The following is a 22,267-nucleotide window of genomic DNA, read 5'->3' as shown; positions in this document are numbered from 1 at the left end:
TTCGAATAAAACTGCTGTCTGTATTTTAAAGTCCTGCTTTAAATAAAAAGAATTACAAACCTTTAATGAAAATATCAAAAGTTTTACAATCAACTTAGAAAAATTTTATTTTAATTGAATACTTCCATTTCATCGTTTTATATATCTTTAAGTAATTTCTTATATGCCTTTTTCTTAATTCTTCTCTACGTTGAAGTAATTTATATTTATTTATAGATTGTGAATATTTATATAAGTTCATAATTTTATGAAAAAATAGAAATTTGTTCCATTGTACCGAATATTATAACGAACACTTTGGATATTTCACATATATACCTCTGCATGTTTCACATAACCTGTGCATTTTTGCACTTTTAAATTTTTTACGACATCTGCAATGTACTTACATATAAGCAAAGAGAATTCCGATCACAGAGAGATTTAACTAACATTTTCCTTCTATAACTGAAATCTTTATAACTTTTCACGCTAAATCGTTTGCAAACCATGAAATCTCCGCTCAAATATTCACCAGGCAATATATGGTGTAACGGTGATCATGTTACGACATAACGCATAAAGGTAAAACACGAATAATAGGACGATATAAAAACGGTCATGGAAAAGATTGCCTGGACGATTTCGGAAAAATAATATTCCCTGACGAACCCACTCTGCGGAATGCAGTCACATAACCGGCAACTCTAAACGGCGTATCGTCGGTCGCTAATCTGTCTAATCTGTCCCCGAAATGAAATAGTTGCGATTCTTTCAATGGCGTGCCCCATCCTTGTGACGCGTTTAAGTGGCTGAAAACACTTGACCCCCGTGGCTCGATGAAGGGGATGGTGGACGAGTAGTTCACAGCAAGAGGGGATCACATTCGAGGGACAAAATGACTGTCGAAGATAGGATCGTTCTTCCCTTTAATCGGCTACGGCAACATGCCGGCTGACCTTTGATCCAGCACCCTCGCGCGCGCAAGAAACGTTTAATGAATCCATGCGAAATTCCTGATGCTTTGCACCGCTCGTTAACGCTCTCATCGCTAGATGTATCAGGTTTGATCGGTTCAGCTCCCGTGGATCGTAAATGATAGAATATAAAATCGCCTTCTCGATATATGTGGTTGTGTGTGTGTATTTTGAAGATGGAATTGGGCTTTACACGTATGAGAATACTTGAAGGATTGAAGATCACTACAAAACAGAGGCTGAAGATAATATGTACAGTCTTTTAATTTCTAAAATAAAATTCTATTTGCGCTACTTTTTCTTTTTTTTATGACATTCACAAAAAATTAAATCATAAAAAGAATCTTTCTTGTGGAAAACAATACGAAGACTCAAAATGAAGAAATCTATTACGTTTATTCCGTAGTAAAATTAGGCACATGAAAGTAAAAGTAATAATTTTCTACTTTCTTTAAATTTGAAAGATACACGATCGTCTCTCGATAACAAAGTAAGAAATCTAATTTATAGTATTTTTAAAGGAAACAATGCTTGGTGCAATTCTATAAAAAGAATTCATATTCTAAAGAATGAAATTATATTCTGAAATTTATACATATTTTGAAATTTTAAAGAATAAAGCCTTGCATTGCTTCTAATCTCATCGTTTCGCGTTAATTATACACGCACATAATCTGCGTTCATATAAATGGATATAGAGGAAAGATACAGAGGTTTGTGGAAAAAATTCGTGGACGGAGAACGTTATACAATAACGTAGGTCCGCATCGTTGCTCCCTCGTCGCTTTTTGATTCACCTACGTTCCTCTGCCATCCCTCCAGTTCTCCAGGCGAAGGTGGGGACATAGCAGGAAGAGTAGGAGGGAGTGGTGACTTTTATTACCCCGCCTGATGTTATGAATGCGAGCTGTACGCAACCCCTCTGCGTACATCCCCCGTTCACCTCGCGTTCCAACAAAGCGGTTATGCTTTTTACGACATGTATATTCGTGGTCGCGATTAGCGACAGCTATAAACCGAGAAAATACTCGAAGTTCTACTTTCTGGAAAATCCCGAAATGAATAATTAAATGGAAATTCGAGGAAACCTCTCAAGTGTTTAATATCTTTTTATCGTTGTGTATGCTGTTTCATAAAGCATAGTTTTTGTATGTTGAAATATTCTTTTAATTTATCTAATATAAAACGCGACGTTCTAGATATAATTTCGATTTATATTTATGGAAAATTTGATAAATAATAATTTTGGTACGAAAATTAGATAAATATGTAAATAAAGAAAAGATCATTTCAGTTATAGAGTATTATAACAGAATCATATATTTCTGTGGAATACTTAAATTTTTTTGTAAAAGATATTGCCTTCCAGTGCAATATCTATGGAATTTTGTGAATTGTTGATTAGTAATTTTGAACCTTACGAAAATTTATAAAACTGATATTTATTCAATTTTACAGTCTTTACGAAAATGGACTACATTTATAGATTTGTATCTTAAGAATTATTTGTTAGATTCCATTCATCTCTCAAAAAAGTTAATTTTGTTCTGTGAAATGTCAGCGATCTGCTGGTTCGTAGCTACCACTAGATAGGGTTTGAATGAGATTGCATCGTTATTGAAGCTCCTCGTGCGGTGGCGAGACCCGTGATCGAAGTGATGATATATGGTTGCCGGGTTTCAGAGATGCAGGTGCAGTCGGACGGCGACGACGACTAATCGTAACGGAAATATTTGTATGCTTCTCGCCCCTTAATAACAGGAGCATCGGTCATGCTGTTCGGTGACGCTGGACGACGAATCTCGGAAGAATATTGCAATTTGTCGCTTCGTTGTACGATAAATTAAACGCGGGACCACTTGTTATCGCATCTACAACGTTAATTGGACCGGTCGACCTGGGCCATCGTTGCCTCTTATATAATCATTGAACGACGCGCAATAATCTTCTGCTTTGCGGATTTTATGCTGCGTCTTCTTCTTATTCCACCTAATTGCTTCTTTTTGCTCCTCGATGTAAATTGATTCAATTAATTTGTGACCGACCGTCTGTTTGCTCTTAGAAAAAGCGTTTAAGGCTGGAATGAGTAATAGGAAGAGGAGAATTAGGTTTTTATTATTTAATCCCATTTATTAGCAGGCGTTTAATATTTGGAGATATCGATATGGTATAATACATTAATAATAATGCATCTCAGTTCTTTTATATTGATTCTAATTAGAAGTATTTGAACTATAACAAATATAAAAATCTTTTCATTCAATTGTATTAAATATCCAAATTACTTACGGATTAATACATGGGTATGTATCCGAAACATTTGACTTCTATCACAAATTATTAACAGTCGCTGAAAGACATTTAGAAAATTATAGAACAATATCAAGATTTTATTAAATATAGCAAGATAAAGAAATATTCGACGTACAAAGCGAATCGAATGGTTGATTGCTTATGCCAATTATAGATTCAGTTACGGTTCGATATGAATCTAACGCGGCTTGCCGGTATGTTTCGCGCAGAGGAATGTTCTTTGATCGTGCCGACATATCCCGCGATCGCAGCCTCCTACGCATCGCTGCAATTATTCCCTTTGCTCTTTGAAAAATTCGTAATAAACGAAATATTAGGGACTCGTATCTCTCACGATATTACGTAGGACGATATATCAAAAAGGGTACGGTTAAGTATCTCTGAAATTTCCCTTTGACAATGTACGGATACAAAAGGCGAAGGAAATGATTCACCTAAAGTCAGTTTCTTTATCGTTTTATCCTAATATTCGAAGGAAAAGATTTAACGTGCAGGGTAGAATTGTCTGATGCTTTGAAAATTTTAAAACATGGGAATTTGTTCGATTGCTATATTTTCTTAACTAGAAGATTTAATCTATGTATTTTTCAAAAAGAATTTTTCAATTTCTCTCTCTCTCTCTGTCTCTTTTTCTTTTAACAAAAATTGAAATTATCCTCTACCTATATATCTAGACTATCGTAGTGAAAGGGTTAAGATAACAAGTCACTGAAAATTGCGGAGAAACTTCCGGTAACGCTAACGATAAAAGCTGATCATACAATAACATCTCTTTCTCCATTCAAAAGTAAAAATCGTGTCTCTTGCCATCAATATTCGTACCGAACAATTGCCATCAATTTAAACAAAACCTAAATCTCTGCAAATTTCCGCTAAAAACAATAGTCAAACTCGGAATACCTTACCCTCTCTCATCCAAACTTACAAATCGTATTTCTTAGCATCAATATTCTTTATACAAATAAAAGCCAAATATGTCTACAACAGCAAACACGTATTCACAGTACGTTTCTTGCCAGGAAATCTCATCAAAGTGTACGCGACATCAGTCTCCCTTGTCAAATCAAAGAATAAACGAATACCGAAAAAAATCGTCCCCCTGTTTGGCCAACCAACACGTTGCTCTCCTGAAAACGGGATCTGCATGCACACGGGCGCTCTTATGCACACAAACACACATACATAAGCACACAGAGAAAGAGAGAGAGAGAGAGAGAGAGAGAGAGAGAACAGGGCGAGGGTCGCCAAGGCTAATTGAAATCGGAGGAAACCGCTCGTGACGTTTCCCCGCGGCCGGCCGCGACGAAGCGGCAACACAAATTTTATTACGGCGCGCCTCTATCCACTTCGTTAGATACCACTTTGTTTATCATTCGCGGATATTAAAATCGGCCTGGTGTTTCATAAATGTGCATCACACACCCACAAAACACGAACACGTACGTACATCGTCCGATTTCCATAAATCCGTGCGACATTCTTTTTTACTTGTCTTTCTCTCTTTTGGTATCTTTCAACCCACTCTGGCCTACGTTCTTTTTTGGAGAACGCGGCTCTCGGTGTACCTACGGAACGAATTCGAGATTAAAATCCACGCTCGCTAAGGATTTCAACGTTCGAGCGAACAAAACTCTTTTTCATCGTCCTCTGCGGTGGATACGCGGAATTATTACCTACATGGTATTTTTTCGCTAATTGCCGCGCCATGAACGAGCGTCCTCGAGCGACGGAGAATGATTGAAAACCGGGCCGGTAGAGATCGATGTAACGGCGGAATTATGTCAAAGCCCGGCCGCGCGTTATTAAATATAGATTTTTTAATCGGCCACGAGCACCGGCCAATCGTGATCAAATATTTGTAATTTTATCAGGCTTGATGGGGTAGCGTTCGAGCACCGCTCGATTCAATCATTATACCGACGAATGATTTTTCGGTATTCGTTTATCTAGCTTTATGAAACAGATTTTTAAATGCTTCATTTGAAGTTAGAATAGGCCACTAGAATGAGGCATCGTTGCTTCAAAGTATCTTGACTATTTCTCCTAGGAACCCGAATCAAACGCTGCGTTCTTCAAAAAATTCTATCGAAATGAAGGACAGAATCGCAGCATGTATCGTGGCATAAAAACGGGGGGAAAAAAGCATATGCACCTTCTACGTGTATGTATGTACATCGTAGCTATACGCGCGTGTGAAACAGAGACAGATTCCGGGTAGTAACCAGCCGGAAAGCAGGAAGAAGAAAGGAACGATCGCGAGAAAGAGGAAGAGCGATACGAGGCGGCCGGAAAGAGAAGCGACGGTTAACCTGGCGGGGGTGAAAGAGGGAAGGAGACAGTTTGCCAGGGGATAGGGGGTGAGACCCCACAAAGGCAGTGGGGCTCTTTTGATTCGCGAGCTAATTGGAATGCCGCGGATGCCAACGACGATGGAACACCGGGGGTTGGGTTACCCCCTCTGCACGGGGGTGGAGGGTCCCAGGGGGTTCTTGGAAGTACCGGTGTAACCCCAGGGATAGGCGGAGCTTACATCTCGCGCAGGGGGTGTAGCTCGAGATATCGAGGCTTATCACCTCTGCCGCTCTTTTCTCTCCCTCTTTGTTGCTTTCTCGCGCGGCGAATTTCTATCGCGTCGTGATTCCTTCCCGCGAAATAATCTTACTTATACTGCAACTGGGATACGGTTCGATTCAACTGAGTTCGATATACATAATAGGATGGTTTGATGGTGTCTCTGCAGGTTTTATTGTCTGATTAGAAGATGATTTTCTTAATACACTTTTAGTATCTTGAAATAAGGGATAAGAGATATTAGGGTGGATTAGTATGTAGAGCAATTTAATTTTGGTTGATATCTTGTAGCTTCTGTGGGCAAAGAAAACTCTACGTTACTGTTGAATTATACAGTTTAAGTGGAAGGCGAGGAAAGTGTCAAGAAAAGGAAAAGTTCAAATAACAGAGTAAAAAGAATAATTAGATAAAACATGCGGTAGAAAATGCTGGTACAATTTTTCCTACCTCTTAAGGAAATTCCAAGTATACCCAAAATAAAAGTGCAGACGAGAATAAACAAAAACTAACAATCACTTGTTCTTTATATTAAAGATCTTTATTTCTGATATATACTTACATTGTATGTATTTCGCTTCCTTTATTTTAGATTAGATTTATTGGATTTAATTCATATTATAAAAATTGGAGATCTCATGAGTGAAGATTTTGCTGTATGATTCTACTACTACAGAGACAGCATCGTATTTTTCACATTTTTTACTTCCAATCTCTTTAGCGTGACCTATTTCCTAAATGCGACATTTTTACCATCGTTTAATGTGTATTTGTTTCAACAGAGCAAATTTAAAACAATTCTAGTCGTTCGCGCTTCAAGAACGAGATTGCTTACTTCCATATCGGCTTACCACCTGCACAATCGAACCGAAACATCGAGTCGAAGGAATTAACGTTAGTCACGACTCTATTAACGCGATTATTGTCTAATGGAGGCAAACGTTGCATCGAACGGAGGCCGATTTGACAAACAGATTAGACAGTGGGGCATCTTTCATTCCCGATCGATATCACTGATGCTTCCAGCTTGATAGCGAAGTTCGTATGATTCTCCATCGAAGGTTTGCTTTCTTTGTGGCCCTTTGACATGGGTCGACGGCTAATTTATCACGTCGACAAAAGGGCTGCACGTAACGAGCGAATATTAGTTACCGACGTCATCCGCGTCAGATTTTTCCATCATGGAATTTCGTTGCCGGATGAACGCGCGGATATCTCGCGACGATTACAATTTTCTGCCCGTTTCACGTTGGCTGACGTTCGATTTGCTTACGCTACTTGGCTCCGTGGAATTTAGAATCAGCAGAGGCAGAGAGAGAAAATCTTACTTCAGCAATTTTTCGTAGTCTTTTTTTCAGCAATTATACTGATATCGAAAAGTTCTTTCGGTATTAGATTAAAACAAAGGTAGACGAATATAAGATTACATGTGACGTCTATATACATAGTAATTAATTATAAAGCTAGAAATGAATGTTTTTAAAAATTTTGTATACTACTTTAGACTAACCACAGTTCAAATAATGTACCTATTCCTAGATATGATAAAAAATTCACATAGTTGAAATCCAAATGATTGAAATGAATCCAAATATACTACAGTCTTCCTTACATAAAAAATATTAGAATAAATATAAAACATTATACGAATGGAAAATATAATATATATTGATTCGTTAATAACAACTGTTGAGAGCGAGATTGAGATATAGAAATTCTAGGATAACAGCGCAGTTAAATGAACATGGCAATACAGCGATTGTATGCTTCTTCTAAACCCTTATATAAATCTGAAACTATATACAAGATTTAATTCCCCACCAATTTCCGCCGGAACGAAAAACAACAGAACCCCGGTTTCGAAGGGAAAGCTGGCTTCCTCATCCCACGGCGACCCGTTTTCCCGACTTTCGCCGCAATAAATAATATCCGCTTTCGACGCTCCGATATAATAAAGATATTAAGTTTAATTGAACAAAGCACGGCCTTCCGCCCGCGGTCAGAGAGCGACAGAGTTTCCCCGCGTTATTAATATTTAAACAAAAGCTCAGGCGAAAGCAGCCGCCTTTGTGGTTCGACAAAAAGCTGCACCCCGCTCGTACCTTCGCGAATAAAATTACGGAAAGAACGTAAGACACGCCGCTAATTAATTAGTACCAATTGCTGCACGGAAAAAGACGATTCGGAGAAAGTTCCTCCGGGGTTTGTTCTTCTACCCGTTCTTAACCGAGAAACCAGTCTGTTTCCGGTTTATTTTTGGTTCTAAGAGTACATATTAAAATTTTAACCTTTGAAATTTCATGAATAATTTTATGGATTTTTTGTTTGGATTATATTTTGTATTGCTTTGCATGTTGAATCTTAATTATAGTTTCTCAAAAATTTGTTCTTGTGATGTTTCCAGATTTTTCTAGGATTCTTCTCTGTATTTTATTGTTTTTGACTTTTAAATCGTATTTCTTAAATTTTGATTAATTTTTTGTATTGATCTATTTTATTATTTTATATTGAATTTCACTAATTTTGGAAGAAACGTGAATTATGTTTCATAAAACAACAGATTTTCCTATTTAATTTTCGAACCTTTTGTAAGAAATAGTTTTTAAATATTGTTGTTCTGCAAATCAACCTTGTGTGTTCCAATTCTTGAATTTTCCTTAAGAAATATAAATGTTATATATTTAATTTTCAAAATTTGTTATTTTCGAAAGAAACTTGGAAATGAAATTGGAATACACTGCGAGATACTTCCATGTTGCAGAATCATTATTCATCCATTACCTTTCTCTCCAACTCTTCCCAACGTGCTTCTACTTTCACCAAATTATTCTTCTCCCTGGGAAAGTCTTAAAAATCAATCTAGGAGGTACGGAATATCATTTTCCTCCGGTTCCTTCTACCATCTTGCCTCTTCTGTCAAACAACTTTCTCATCTAATAATATTTCAAAAATCAATCGCAACAATAAGGAATAATATGAGGACGAGATAAAGTAGACTGGGCTCGGTGCACAGATTCGAGGATTTATTCTTCTTGCGAACATGTACGCGTACATGTGTACACAGAAATCGTAATCGAAATCGTGGGTGTCTTGTATATACAGTCGATTTCGTGCCGAGGGGAACGGTGATATTACCATTTAGAAGATCATCGAACACCGAAGACGTGAAGCAAAAGATTTCTTTTTTTGACGGTCACGTTTAAACTCTAATCGATTTCACCTAATGCGTATGTACATCGTGCAACTAACGTTAGCCTCGGACAATACGTACAGTGTAACATCTACAAGACCCGAGAGGACAGTTACAAAAATATATATTACACAACCAGTAGAAGGGAAACGATCGAATAGGAGCGATTCTTTTCTTTTTTTTCTTTTTTTTTTTTTTTTATTCTTTGCTCTACGATGGCCTTTCCGTTGCTCTCGTGGATCGAGTCTCTCACGTTGATGAGTTGCAACGAAATGGACTTTGTTTCTACCTTGTTCGACACACACATCCTTAAACAGCGATACAGGGACGAATTCCTTATACGAAAATAGTCGCGAGAATCGCATGGAAACGAGGGAAAGGATTTTCGATCCTGAAATGTTACTAGAATGTTCGTGGGATTGCTTCAATGATTAAATTCTTTTCACACGATTCGATTCGATATTTTTTCTCGAGTCCAACGCTTATACAATCTTCTCGGTTCGTTGTTCTTCTTCTTTGATCTCCCGAGGAGTCAAAAAAACGATTTTATTCGACGTGTCGAAAAGATGTACGCGCAGTACCGTGAGAAGTGTGCAACGACCGTTTCAATTTTTCCGTGTACGCGTCCGTAAGTTTTCTTTGGTATCTCGATAAGGATCGCGGATAATCGGTCGAGAGCTTGTCCTGGTTTTGCTCTGGCACCTCGTAGATAGTTGGGGATTTTACTTCGCGGGATCTGCGCGATTTCATGGTGTATAAGGGCGACGGGATGTCAGTGGCACCGCAGGGATCCTTGGAGTTGTACCTCACGTTGCAGCGGCCGCAGAATGTTTGCTCGTGGTTCTCGGACTCGTCGCCTGAACATTTGAAAGAAGAAATGGTAATCGGTTAAGAAATTGTGGCTTGCTTGAGACGAGTATTTTATCATTTCTATTTTATAATTTACTATGTCTGTTCATTAACGTAAGTACTACAAAGTTTAATTAGAATCAAAATCTTACATTGTTCCATTTATGCATATACTAGACAGTATATTTTTATGCAAATTTATATTTTTGAAAATATTATTTGAGAAGTACAGATTCTACAGAAAAATATTTCACCTGTCAAATATTTTCCCGTGCAATTTTTCACTTTAAAATTTCGTATAAATGCGCAAAAACTTTCAGTATGATCCATGTATTCCATGACACGGTATAATGAAATACAAAATACAATGCCCAAAATTCCAAAGTATAACGATACAATATCAAAAAGCAGAGTTAAATACAGAATCTTACCGATTGGTCCCTTGATAGGAATATTCGCACAATCGTCGAATCTACAGCTATTCTTCAGAAGCGGTTCGTTCCTTTTGCTCGACAGGTTACCACAACGATTGCACCTTTTCGTTCTGTTCAACTCCGACTCTATCAGCCGATCCACATCCGGTTTAGTACGGGCTCGTCGAGTCGTATGGATCAACGTTGTCGCGTCGTCGTATCGATCAGGTTCGTTTCTCGATGACGACCATTGACGATAGTTCGCAGGTTGCCGTCTCGGCGGACTTTTCAGCGACGTTCGGACGAAGTCTTCTTCTGATAAGGGCTCGGGTACTTCGTGCTCAGCCACGTTGCGGTAGTACCTAATCGGAACTACGTTTCAAAATAACGATCTTCCATTTCGAATCGAAGATCTTTAACTTGCTTCATAAATGAAACGAGTCCCGTTCATCAAATAATTTCAACACTATGGTTTGATTCTTAACAATGATATTCTTTTTCCATTGGTTTGAATTTATTGTTAGAAAAATGTCTGATTTTATCGTTATGTGTGCAGCATTTAAATTGTGTGTATATAAATATAATTTATTATTATTAATGTAATATGCTTCTAAAATCTGGTATCATACTTCAAAAACGTACTAAATTTATTCGAATAGTGTGAAGACGATGTTTTCAACTAAAACTTCAAAGTGTGTTTATGGAAGTAATGTAAAATGATGAAAACAGACGATGATTGTAAGAATCAAAGGCTACCAAATTAGTAAGTAAAATAACACGGAAGTGTCAACCTCCTTAAGATTGAAACATTTTCAAAGAATTTCCGATCTTACCTGGGGGATGAAGGATGATTGTGTATCATAGCCACATGTTGCTGGTAACGAAGTTTTCGCGTATCTGGCTGCTGCTCTACGCTTCCCCATCGCTGTTGTCTCAGCAATGCCTCTGTTTTACCTCCTCTCGGAGATCTATGAGTCTGCGGTGACCCGTCAGACTCATCGTCTATTTCATCGTCCGCTTCTTGTTCCTCGTAATCCTTGTCCAAGAATTCAGCTGGCACTTCGCGATCGTCCTCTGCCACGAAAAATTCCAAGTTTTATAAACTCTCTCTCTCTTTCCCTCTCTCTCTCTCTCTTTCCATATGTTGTATTTCATAGCATCACGAAAATTATAGTATGTTATTTGTATCGGATTACAAATACACAGAAATATAATTTAACTTAAAGAATTTGAAACTCAAATAAAATAAACCTGTAAGTTCCTCTTCAACGTCTTCTACTATATGGCCTTCTATAAGATTTCCTAATCCTTCGTCGGTAAATTTCAATTTGTCGATATCTCCCAGCTCATCGTCATAATGGGTCTTCCCCTTCGATGAAAATTTCGAGGAATAACTCGAGGAATGTTTATCTCGGTTGGGTTTAGAATGAGTCCGGATATGCGGTGCGTCGGTACTGTGAACCGACGTGTTCTTCGGGTACGTCAGACTGGAACATACGTGACTCTTCTGTGGCTTGTAAGAAGTCGACGAGGAATAGTAGTTCGTGGTCGATTCCGGATTCCTTAAGAAGATTCCCATGAGAAAGTGTTTTTCCTAGCTTCTGGCGAAAGTTATGTTTAAATCGTTTTAGGAATAGAATTCTTTGACCCTGTGTAATAGTGCACCTACACACAATTTCATTAATCCTATATAATATGGAATATTGTTGTACTATAACCATGAAAAGTAAGCGAAAGATTAGAGAAGACATCACTTTATTAATATAAAACTCAAGCTTAAATGAGTTAAGATTGGAATATTTGAATAGCTAAAATAAAAATAAAGGGGAAATGCAGTTTTATAATATTATAGTATCTCAGAGTTAGGCGAAATCTTTGAAACTCGTTGAATGAATATGTTGTTCATAGAATATATAAACCATAAGAATATCATAAACCATAGAAATCTTGCATAAATCATTTATATAAAAGATACGTTTTATTTTTATTAACTATTTAATTACGATGCTTTTTCTATTTCCCCTATTTTTTATATTCTTTATAAACTAGTAGTATTCTATTAAATAATACGTGTAATTTTAAAGATGGGGCTTAGAAGAATTACATTTCCAAATTTTCCTAGAAATCTCAAAGAAAGATTGATTAGACGTTCAAATACTCACTTGCTGATTTTACTAATCGGAAAAGACTGACTCCTCTTCTGCGTATGCCTCCAGCACGAATCAGGGAGATCCCTCGTGTCAAGATGCGAATGGATGCATTTTGACTTGTAATTTTCTACTTGTTTCATCGTTAAATTTCGTCGTTCGTCCACAGCGTCCGGGAAAGAATCGTGGAACAGTAATCCTTTCACTTCTACACTTATTAGACGATAATTTACATATTTCGTTTAAAAAATTGTGTCTTTTATTTCCTCATGGCGTAATGGTGTCGATGCAACACCAAAGATCGAACAGTAAAATGAATCAATCAATCCTATCTTCCTTTCCAACGAGGCTCACGAATCCTTCAAAATCTTCATTGACAATCCATCCAAGATCTCAATATTCAAAAGTAAACGAATCGTTTCCTCCTCCGATTACATCAATCGTAACATTGAGTTTATCTTTGCTAAACCTTCGTTCAAAACCGCACGAATCTGATTTCCAGTTTAATATCCTCAAGATCTACAACTTCCTCCACGAGACTATCAACGTTCTACGTTGCTGCAACCTTTCTCTTCATGTTCCACACGAAATCAATCTAACCTCAAAAGGATCGACCTCAAAGTCTTCGCAAGAATCAGAGACTCATCCGAGGGAGTTGGAAACGAAGGAACACTTATTTGGAAATACGATCGAACGTATTCGGTAGAATCCTTTTGAAAAATGGTCAAAGCGCGTCGAAGCCGCGAAAGAATCGTCCTTGGCCGTCGATCAAGCCCTCCTCGAACGCGAGCAGTCGAATATTTCTAAGATCGGAAAACGGAAGAAGCAGGGGGGAAACGAAGAAACGGAGTGGTGCTTCTCGATCGAGGAACGCGGTCTCTTTTCACCATTTGTCGGTCTCGTTACTGTCCTCGTGTTCCAGCGAAGAGTTCAGCGACCGTTGGAACTCGTGCACCCTTTGGCTCTGTTGCTCGTGATGATGTTTCCTCCACTTGATGCGTCGGTTTTGGAACCACACCTTCACCTGGGCCTCGGTCAGCCTGAGTGCGTGCGCCAGGTACAACCTCTCCGGCCCGACCATGTACTGTTGTCGCGCGAATTCTCCCTCCAACCGTTCCAGCTGTTCCGCAGTGAAGATCGTACGCACCCTCTTCAGCTTACCGCCGCCGCCGGAGCACGAGCTTGAACCGCCGTTCTTCGTCCCGCCTTCCTGACCTACGGTTCGATTTTTTATGTAGAGAAAAGTAATTCCTTCTGAATATATGATTTTTTTAAAATTCTGTTTCTTTTCTTCGATTGCCAGGTGCGTGATATTTATAGACTGATCGCTTCTTTGAGAGTAGCACAACTCAGGGTGGTAAAATTTCTTCGTGATATTTTTCTGGCCGATGATTAAATTTTTTTATGTGGAGAGCGATACGCGTTATATTTAGAAACTGAGGTGATTGAATTCAATTTTAGCAATTGAATTTATGTTATTTTCTTTAACACATTCGGGAGCTGCAATTTTATGGACATTTTAAAACAGAGAATTGCAAGTTTTGCTTTGGAATTTTTAAAATCGTTTAGTTTAGGATTCTTTGTAATTAATAGAAGGATGCGAATTTGGATAGCTTGTTTTCAAATATTGTACTTTGTGCCACTGATTATGTTTATTATTCGTGATATTCTAACCATAAAGAAATGTAGTATTGTAATTATGTAAGTATTCATGCAATGAAACTTTCCTTGTACGATAATCTATGTATATTTTATAATATCTGTCATCTATGCCATAGGCGAATTCAAGTTTGTTATAAAATTTATTAGTATTGGTAATTTGTAATCTGTATCTATTGATTTAATTTTAAATTAGAATGTCAAATTGAAAAAATATATATTTGATGATGGAAGATGGATGATGGAATAATAATTGCTAAATATCTATTAACTACCGAGAATTTTATACTATTTGTCAATATGATAAACAGATACTTTTTAAAATACGATGATATTTTCCTAGTAATACGATGGGAAAGGTTTCGAGATGCTACAATGTCGATTTGCTTGAGAAATTATCAAAATTTGTGATATTCCTCGATTCTTTCTCAGGTTAACGAGAATTTTGCAGATCATGAGCACGATTGACAGCAAGATTTTCACCACAGCTATCGTCACGCTATTTGCATTTGTTTTTAGCGAAAATACACCTGAAGTTTGATAGAACTAATTTACAAGAAGCTGTTTTAATAATAATCTGCCGAAGATTTGCATACATAATTGAATCATTCTTTAGTTCTGATTACTTTAATTAATTTTCATAATATACCTGCGCTAAAAAATAGTTAATAATTGTATTTCTAATTATATAAACAAATAACAAATATAGTAAACGCGTTGTAGTGTAACAATATCCTTGACAATTAATTTTAATATATTATTAAATAATGTACGATTTATTTTTATGATGAATCTAAAACTACAACTCTACACTCTACAAATTCGGATTATTGTACTGTATAAAATGATCAAAATTCAACTATCAGATTTGGAGCTTCACGACTCAATGAAAATCTCTGTATTTCAAAACTTTAAAAAAATCAGGAGCATAGCAGAATCAAATTTCGAATGACTAGAATTCATTCAATAATTTCACTTAAAATTCCTACGATTCTCCCGTTATGAAATTCATGCAACATGCAACAATCTAAAAAAAACCATCAAAAACGTCATTTCAAACACCTTGATGCTTTCTGTACTGTTGCTGCTGACTTCGTTTCTCCCTGGGATTATTCCTTAAACCAAGAATTGCGTCGATAGTAAACGACTTAGCCTGTTGTTGCTGTTGCTGCTGCGAGTGCTGCATCTGCGTGATAGAATGCGGATGTGGTATCTGCGTGGACAAATTTTGTGCCGAGAGATCGGCTCCCAACAAGTGCGATCTTCTCATACGTTCCAACGCGATAGCTTCCAAATCCTGGTTCCTCGGTTGCATCTGCATACTTTTCAACTCATTATGCTCTAATATCGGTGGATTTTCCAGCAATCCAGCTCCCCCTCGAAGTCTCTCCAGAGCAAAATTCCCAATGTGGCTATCCCTCATCCTATCCAACGACAGATTAAACTCCTTCATCCGATCCAGACTGTAATTCTTGAGCAATCCAAAGTCCTTGATATCCTTCTCTGACACAGCAAAATTCAAATCCTTGCCGTACCTATCGAGAGACAACGTTGCGTGAGCATTTTTGTGCCTGTTCTCGCGAAGATTGAACAGCAAATCCTTGGCCGTCGGATTCTTGGTCCTGCACAGGTTAGCCGTTTCCAGAGACTCGTCATTTTCACTAGATCTGTCCAAGGGATAGGCCATCTCGTTTAAACTACCGGTAATGTAACCAAAATCCTTGCCTTTGTTCAATGATAGTGAAAGGTTCCTGCTACTATTTTCAAATTCGTCGAAGGACGAACGAATAGAGGTTCTACCAGGTTCCAACCCTAGATGAAAGTCTTTAGGTTCAATCGCAGGATCTTCCTTTGACTTGTCCACAGATAAGTTCAGTTCCTTGATGCGTTCGTAGTCTTGGAAGGCTCTCAATTGGCTCTCCGAGTGACTGCTCTCGCTCCTGCAGTCGGACAAATCCTCGACGGTCAATCTTGCCGACGGATCGTTCGGCTCCATACTCGTCCAAAGTATTCCTATTTGCAAACTCACTCTTCAACCTCAAAACTCGAAGTCCAACAAATCAACAAATCAACAAATCAATCTTCCAAGTCCAACTACTTTGATGTCAAACAATATCTTTCTTTGACACAGATATTACGGCGAACCATACCACGAATCGTCCATGTTTCTAAAAGTTAATGCCAGATTTTTAATCTACCTCGGTCCCGCAGTTTCCGAACAATTTTTCCGTCACCACGTCCACGTCGTCGAAGTATCACGTCACGAAGATGCAACTCGATCGTAGAACCGTGTTTGCCGCACCAACATCACAGTGCAAACGATTCCGACTATACGAGTTAGGTGGCGAAACACGGTATCGGCAAACACACGGGAGAGAAGGGCAAAACACGAGGAACCGAACTGGAACGATACGAGGGATGGCCTCGAAGGATGGTCTCACCGCGCTGGCGCTGAACGGCGTCCCAGGATAATGATGTCAGGCACGAGGATCACCGCTATCAGAGAGGGTTGGCGAGCAGGACTAAGGATATCCGGCTAATGATCCCGTACGTGACGAGGGGGGTATTCACCCGGCGGTATCCAACTCCCCTGCACCCCGTTCGCCACTTTCCTGGCAATCAGTCCGACGTTGTGTTTCACCTCCGCAACCCCCAAATGGACCGCAGAATACCCCCTCGCCACGGTCAATATTTTTTCATTCGACCAGGCTAGCCTACGGCGGGGTTGTTCGGGGAATTCTGATTGGCCGAACGCTGCCATCACCATACAGCCAGACCACGCCTACAGGGAACATTGTGGGGGTTATTTGCCGGGAGTCTGTTACTTTTTTTCCACCCTCCACCTCAAACAATCCAGCCACGAGCAGCAGAAGCTCGAGCAGCAGCTTTCAAGGCCCGTGTACACTCGTTCTTCCTCTAGCTGCTGTTCTAGGCCTTTTACCCCCGCCCCTCCCCTCGACCATCCCCCATTAATAAGCTTTCACCCCCGTGTACAGAGATCCGTCTCATCCTCTCTGACTTGGTCGTCACACAGACACAACTGGGTACAGGATGGTGAGGAGGGTGGTTTTGTAGGGATGAGAGGCTGTCTCGCGTCTTCCACTCGGTAGCTCGATTGTCTGTGCTCGTCGACGATGTCACCGCGTCTAAGACGTTCCCGGTAATTAGGTGGTCGCGTTCTAATGATGATGAGGTCGTTTAATTTTGTCCCGGTGATCTTTCTTGCCTCCAACGAGCAGGATTGAGATAGTCGACGATGCTGAAGGATTCACTCGGTTGATTTCGGTGAGGATGATTTTAGTTAGGCGGCTTTGTTGTATGGTAACGCGAAATTTATATTTTTTCTGTCTTTCGTTTCTTTCTCTTTCATTTTTCAATCAAGGGGATAGAAAAGTGAACGTTGTGATTTTAAAACTGTGAATATAAATAACGAATTCTATAAAAATTTTGTCACCTTAGGTTGAAAAATCATTTCTCCGCTGAAAGTTTCCATCGTTTTCATTTTTACTCGACAGAAACACGTAGCTAAATAAGTAGTTCGTCACGTTGTTATAAAACGTGTTTTTGTAAACTGTACGATCTATATAATAACGAACAAAAGATTTTTACTATCAAATTTGTATTTGAGAATGTCGTTATATTATTCGCGAATAATCGAAAATCATCAAGTTGCTATTGTGCGCAGATCCTTCAAGAGCTAGAGCAAACACGGTTTTCCTAATTGCTCCTTTCCAGCCTGAATCTTCATCCGCAATCCCCTCATTAGACGTTGACGGGTATGCGGGAATTTCAGTGCCTCGGAAAACCTCTAAGGAGCTCAAGTTCAAGAGCAAGAGCTTAATTACGATAATGTTTTATGTCGTCTTGACTTTTCTCTTCTTCGTCATTATTTTATTACCACCGTTTTACCTCGTTGCCAAATATGTCATAATTACTGATACGTCAGATTATAGTTTGATAATTAGCACACATGTGTAATTAAGTATTCAATTATATAGGAAATCCTAACAATAGTAACTATCACGTGGGCGACGACAGACAAAGGAATCGAAAAGTTTTCTGGATGGTCATTTTTAATTACCATTACTTTTATAGAAAATTTCATTCAGTGTACAATTTTTCGGTATTTATTTATTTCGGCATATATATGAATATAAATATTACGATACATTACAATATTAAAAAATTACGACTATGGGATATTATTTTAAATATTCCATTTATAGAAGCAGAATATTACTAACATAGTGATAGTGCATTATTGGTTACTGTAATAGTTAAATTGTAACGTTCTATTAGCATTGAAATTGGCTGGTTTTCGTTGCATAAAATATAAGAAAATTATTCCCATATTAATTGCAAGCTTAAGCATGACACGAAATATTCTGTAATTTTTCAATAATTTAGCCAATATCGTAACAATTTAAGGATTTTTAAGTTACGCTTTTTACAAACGGAATAATAAATCTCGTTTTAATGGACGAAGAGTTCAGCCCCCACGAAAAGTTCCACGGAGCCATTATGAAGTTGAGATTGAGCGATAAATCCGAAATTTACTTCGGCCGTGTCTTGCATATTTTAGAAACCGAATAATGGATCCGCGCGTAATTGCGTCGTATATTTCCCGATGACGCTAAGTTCGCGTTCACCCATTTGAGTTGCTCAAGAAACGCCATAAAACTGAACGTTAAGAGCATTTCTAATTCACACATTACGTCGATCATGGTAGTTCAAATACATATAATTTTGTAAATTTCATCTATCGGAAGATTCTTCGTCTTCCTTGAAATCTAATTTATTTTTCCATCAATAATAGGAATTTCTATTAAGGAATACTTCAACTCAAATAAAATCTACGAAATTTATAGAATCAATTATATCTCTAAAAATTGCGTTGTGGAATTCTATATGCTTATCATTAAATCTTAAATCTCTGTTATGACGTATAATTTTGTAACATTCTAAATTTCTCCAACGAAAGACAACAAAACCATAACCATCCCCAAAATTAAATTTCCGAAACGTTTTCTAGTATTAGTATTTATTCTATTCCACAATTCTTAATCCAAATTCACTTTTTCTATAACCCAATCAATCCACTTTCCAATAAATAATAAATATCATTAACCAGAGATGCTCCTTAATTTCTCGTCGAATTGCGTAAAATCTAACGAATAAGATACAAATTCCCCAGAACTGTTCTACAAAGCACAATATCGTAAAATCCTTAACTTCTTCACCAAAGGGTAGGAAAATTACTCCGTTACACCCTAAACGCTATCGCTGTACAATTTCACGACTGTACATTTTAATTTCGATAACAACTCAACAACCCAACTTTTGCATCCGTACCCACTTACCAAGGCAACGATATTAGCAAACTCACCCTTTTGCAAGTTCTTACCCTGTCTCCACTATGTTCAGAACTGGTAATTATTAGCTTTCGACTGGAAGAAACTGGAGACACAGATCGAATGAGATCAGCGACAAATGTTTAAATTAAACGATGTTGCGCGCGCGCGCGCGCGAGCTTCCACGACGACGCGGTGCGACGGTGGGGGTTGGAAAGAATTTCTATTGAAGCACCGATAACCCACCCTCTTCGTGAGCCCGGCCAAATGACTTGCGACTCACCCTTATTACAGGCTGAAATTTATCACGGAAATTTCGGAGAGTATTTTACCCGGATAATTGCTCCGCTTTATAAGAGCCACCCTTACGAGCCAATATAGAAGACGAAGACGACGATCCAACGAGTCTCGTTCGAGCCGCCGACGAAATTTCCCTTCGTCTTTAATTAGTCCTCGTTCCACGAGCTGGGAAAAATGAACACGCTCGGATGAACGAGTGATTTCATCTTCGAGATTATGGAGCTGCTCTTTCAGCAAAATTCTTCGTGCTTTCTTCGGAGGTTTTGGAATCTCATTTTTGGGCGCGTTTGGAGGAAACAGGGAATTATATGAAAAGGCAGATTAGTGGAATTGGTTTTGGTTTTGGATTAGTTGGATTGGAATTTATTGGAAGCGTAGAACTAACCATTTAGAAAGACCGGGAGAGAGAACAAAGCAGAAGTCGATTGATCAACTCCATTGAAGTCAATCAATTGATGTTTCGACAATTAAATGTTTATCGTTAATACCAGAATTAAGAAATTTTCAGGAAATAGGATTCAGTGTCAGGTTCAGCAGTATCAGTGTAGCTTCTCAGTGACTCATATATGATACGAATATTGTTAACATATCCTTTCTTTGAGAATTTGGACATTTTATACGTCGATCATTACAGAAAAGCTATATCACCCAAGACGTTTGTGGTTATGCAGAGAGTGAGTTAGTAAAGATAATAAGCAGATTTCATATAAATTTCTCAAAGATTCCTATAACTTCCCTATTTTTTATTCACGATCCTTATAACATTCATCAATTCCTTAAACTCACTTTTGTTGGTAAAAATTACTCGAAACTTTAGGTAAGGTTCTTTCTCGAAATTTCCAAAATAAATCTCCTTACATCTCAGGCCGGAAATTCGCAAAACGAATCTCTCGAAATCGATGACTCTACAGAACCAACCACATAAATGCGGGACATCATCGAGCAATGACGGTGAAAATAGACTCGGCCGTTCTCGTCGATCAATCTCTCAGTTACGCATCGGCTCCTCGATCATCGTCGGGATCATTAATAAAGCAAACCGGCCATTGGCAAATTGGCCCCGGAAATCCTACCGTGTATCGCAATGCACCACGTAAAATCCGCAAATATGCACGCGTACATCGCCTATGCACCCCGTTTTCTCCACCCTTTGCCGTTGTCCACCCTCTTTTCTCTGCTCGATGTAGATGTCACAGAGAGGATGCACACAAAACGGGCGCAGCCTCCGTTTCCCCGGCTGCTCTTCGGCATATTCTGCTGCCTTATCATCCCTCTCCGCCCTTCCACAAGTTCTCATTCCACGCGTGATATTAAAGCCAGGGCAATTAGCGGTGGGGGTTGCTAGAAGAGGGGGTGGAGGCCGAGGACGACAGTTTCAGCCGGTTCTTCCAGTCACGGATATAGCCGTGGTGGGGCTGTCTTGGATATGATTGGCTGTCAGACGGGGTTAATCCCGGGTCCGGCCACACCCCACCGCGTCTCAATCCACCTCCGTGGTGGCGATTTTGCGGCGCGGATGGCCGCGGGGGCGTACGGCGCGCGTCTTTCGAGACACGGTCACGGATTGATTGAGATCTTCGTCGTTGCGACCCGGTCGTCGAGAGGGAAATCTTGATGGACTCGCCGAGGAAACGTTCAACGTAAGCCTGATAGGGTTGAGGTAAGTAAGGAGTAAAGAGTATCGCGTAGCTCGCTAGCTTCCAGATTATCGGCTTGTTTTTGCGAGAATTCCTGAAAGTTGCTGCGTGTTTGTGATTCTTAGGCAGGTATTTTGAGTGTTTTGCTTTTGGGGTTTTTGAAATTGTGCGAATTAATTATGAAAAAGGGATAATTATTCGGAATAGGCAACTCGTTGATTTTGATGAACTTAAAGTATGTTATCAAGGTCAACATTTTTGAATAACTTTACCCTATACGTGTATATAAAGCCGTCCGGCCTTATTATTAGAACTATAGTTCTAAAGAACTATAAGCAAAAGTATGTTTAGACCTATATACGAGTTCAATTTATGACAAAGTAATGCCGTCCTAAGTATTATAGCTCACTATATATACACTTCTCGACTGGTTCCACATTTTTTCAATACAATCACAATAGCCGTGTTTCATTATAATGAAATTTCACGAAGTTTTGTATAACGCACATAAAAAGGTTGCTGGATGGTAATGAATTGTTCGTTTAATAGGGGCCGCATAATAAAAGTGCTGGCGTAAGGAGAAAGGGAAAATGGAGGAAAAGGCAGGAAATGGAATCCAGGAACACGGGGGAATGGTGAGCGCTTGATGAGAAGGAAAATGAGGATTTTTCGTTCGAAAGATCACAAGGAGGTAATAATCGTCCTAGAGTTAGTTTCTTACGTTAATACTGTATAGAGATAATTCTCCTTAATCCGATTTCCGGCTTATAGCTTCGTTTTGTTATATGCCGTTGAATTTAAGCGTGCAATTCTTCCTCCATTTAATGCTTCTTGAATTTCGAATAATGTGTTAGCTATAACATATATCCATTTCATTTTACTGT

At 38.7% G+C, this 22,267-nt stretch overlaps 2 protein-coding genes across 3 annotated transcripts; both read right to left on the bottom strand.

Annotated features, from left to right (window-relative positions):
* Window positions 1-8,845: 8,845 nt before the first annotated feature.
* LOC117216730 lies at window positions 8,846-12,599 on the bottom strand. 2 transcript variants are annotated; one of them, XM_033463686.1, is made up of 5 exons: window positions 12,452-12,599; window positions 11,541-11,851; window positions 11,123-11,363; window positions 10,308-10,651; window positions 8,846-9,884 (listed from the first exon to the last, which is right to left on the bottom strand). In XM_033463686.1, the coding sequence occupies exons 1-5, from the start codon at window positions 12,577-12,579 to the stop codon at window positions 9,574-9,576; spliced, it is 1,335 nt and encodes a 444-aa protein (XP_033319577.1). In that variant the 5' UTR covers window positions 12,580-12,599; the 3' UTR covers window positions 8,846-9,573. The 2 variants fall into 2 exon arrangements, with proteins under 2 accessions (XP_033319577.1, XP_033319578.1); XM_033463687.1 differs by having other exon boundaries at window positions 11,541-11,890; window positions 12,452-12,534.
* A 696-nt stretch (window positions 12,600-13,295) lies between these two features.
* On the bottom strand, window positions 13,296-16,161 carry LOC117216731. Its single transcript, XM_033463688.1, has 2 exons — window positions 15,158-16,161; window positions 13,296-13,651 (listed from the first exon to the last, which is right to left on the bottom strand). The coding sequence occupies exons 1-2, from the start codon at window positions 16,089-16,091 to the stop codon at window positions 13,320-13,322; spliced, it is 1,266 nt and encodes a 421-aa protein (XP_033319579.1). The 5' UTR covers window positions 16,092-16,161; the 3' UTR covers window positions 13,296-13,319.
* Between the last annotated feature and the right edge of the window lie 6,106 nt (window positions 16,162-22,267).

Source organism: Bombus bifarius, unplaced genomic scaffold, assembly GCF_011952205.1.
Source record: "Bombus bifarius isolate JDL3187 unplaced genomic scaffold, Bbif_JDL3187 scf7180000007973, whole genome shotgun sequence".
Taxonomy (NCBI): domain Eukaryota; kingdom Metazoa; phylum Arthropoda; class Insecta; order Hymenoptera; family Apidae; genus Bombus; species Bombus bifarius.
The sequence above is the reverse complement of the archived record's forward strand: the minus strand, read 5'-3'. Positions and strand labels throughout refer to the sequence as shown.

Excerpts from the sequence above, each read along its gene's own strand:
- LOC117216730 (XM_033463686.1), bottom strand. The coding sequence starts at position 12,579 with ATGAAACAAGTAGAAAATTACAAGTCAAAATGCATCCATTCGCATCTT. Across the intron at positions 11,364-11,540 it reads CGTTGAAGAGGAACTTACAG|AGGACGATCGCGAAGTGCCA; the intron begins GTTTATTTTATT and ends TTTTCGTGGCAG. Across the intron at positions 9,885-10,307 it reads TCCTATCAAGGGACCAATCG|GCGACGAGTCCGAGAACCAC; the intron begins GTAAGATTCTGT and ends TCAAATGTTCAG.
- LOC117216731 (XM_033463688.1), bottom strand. The coding sequence starts at position 16,091 with ATGGAGCCGAACGATCCGTCGGCAAGATTGACCGTCGAGGATTTGTCC. Across the intron at positions 13,652-15,157 it reads ACAGTACAGAAAGCATCAAG|GTCAGGAAGGCGGGACGAAG; the intron begins GTGTTTGAAATG and ends ATCGAACCGTAG.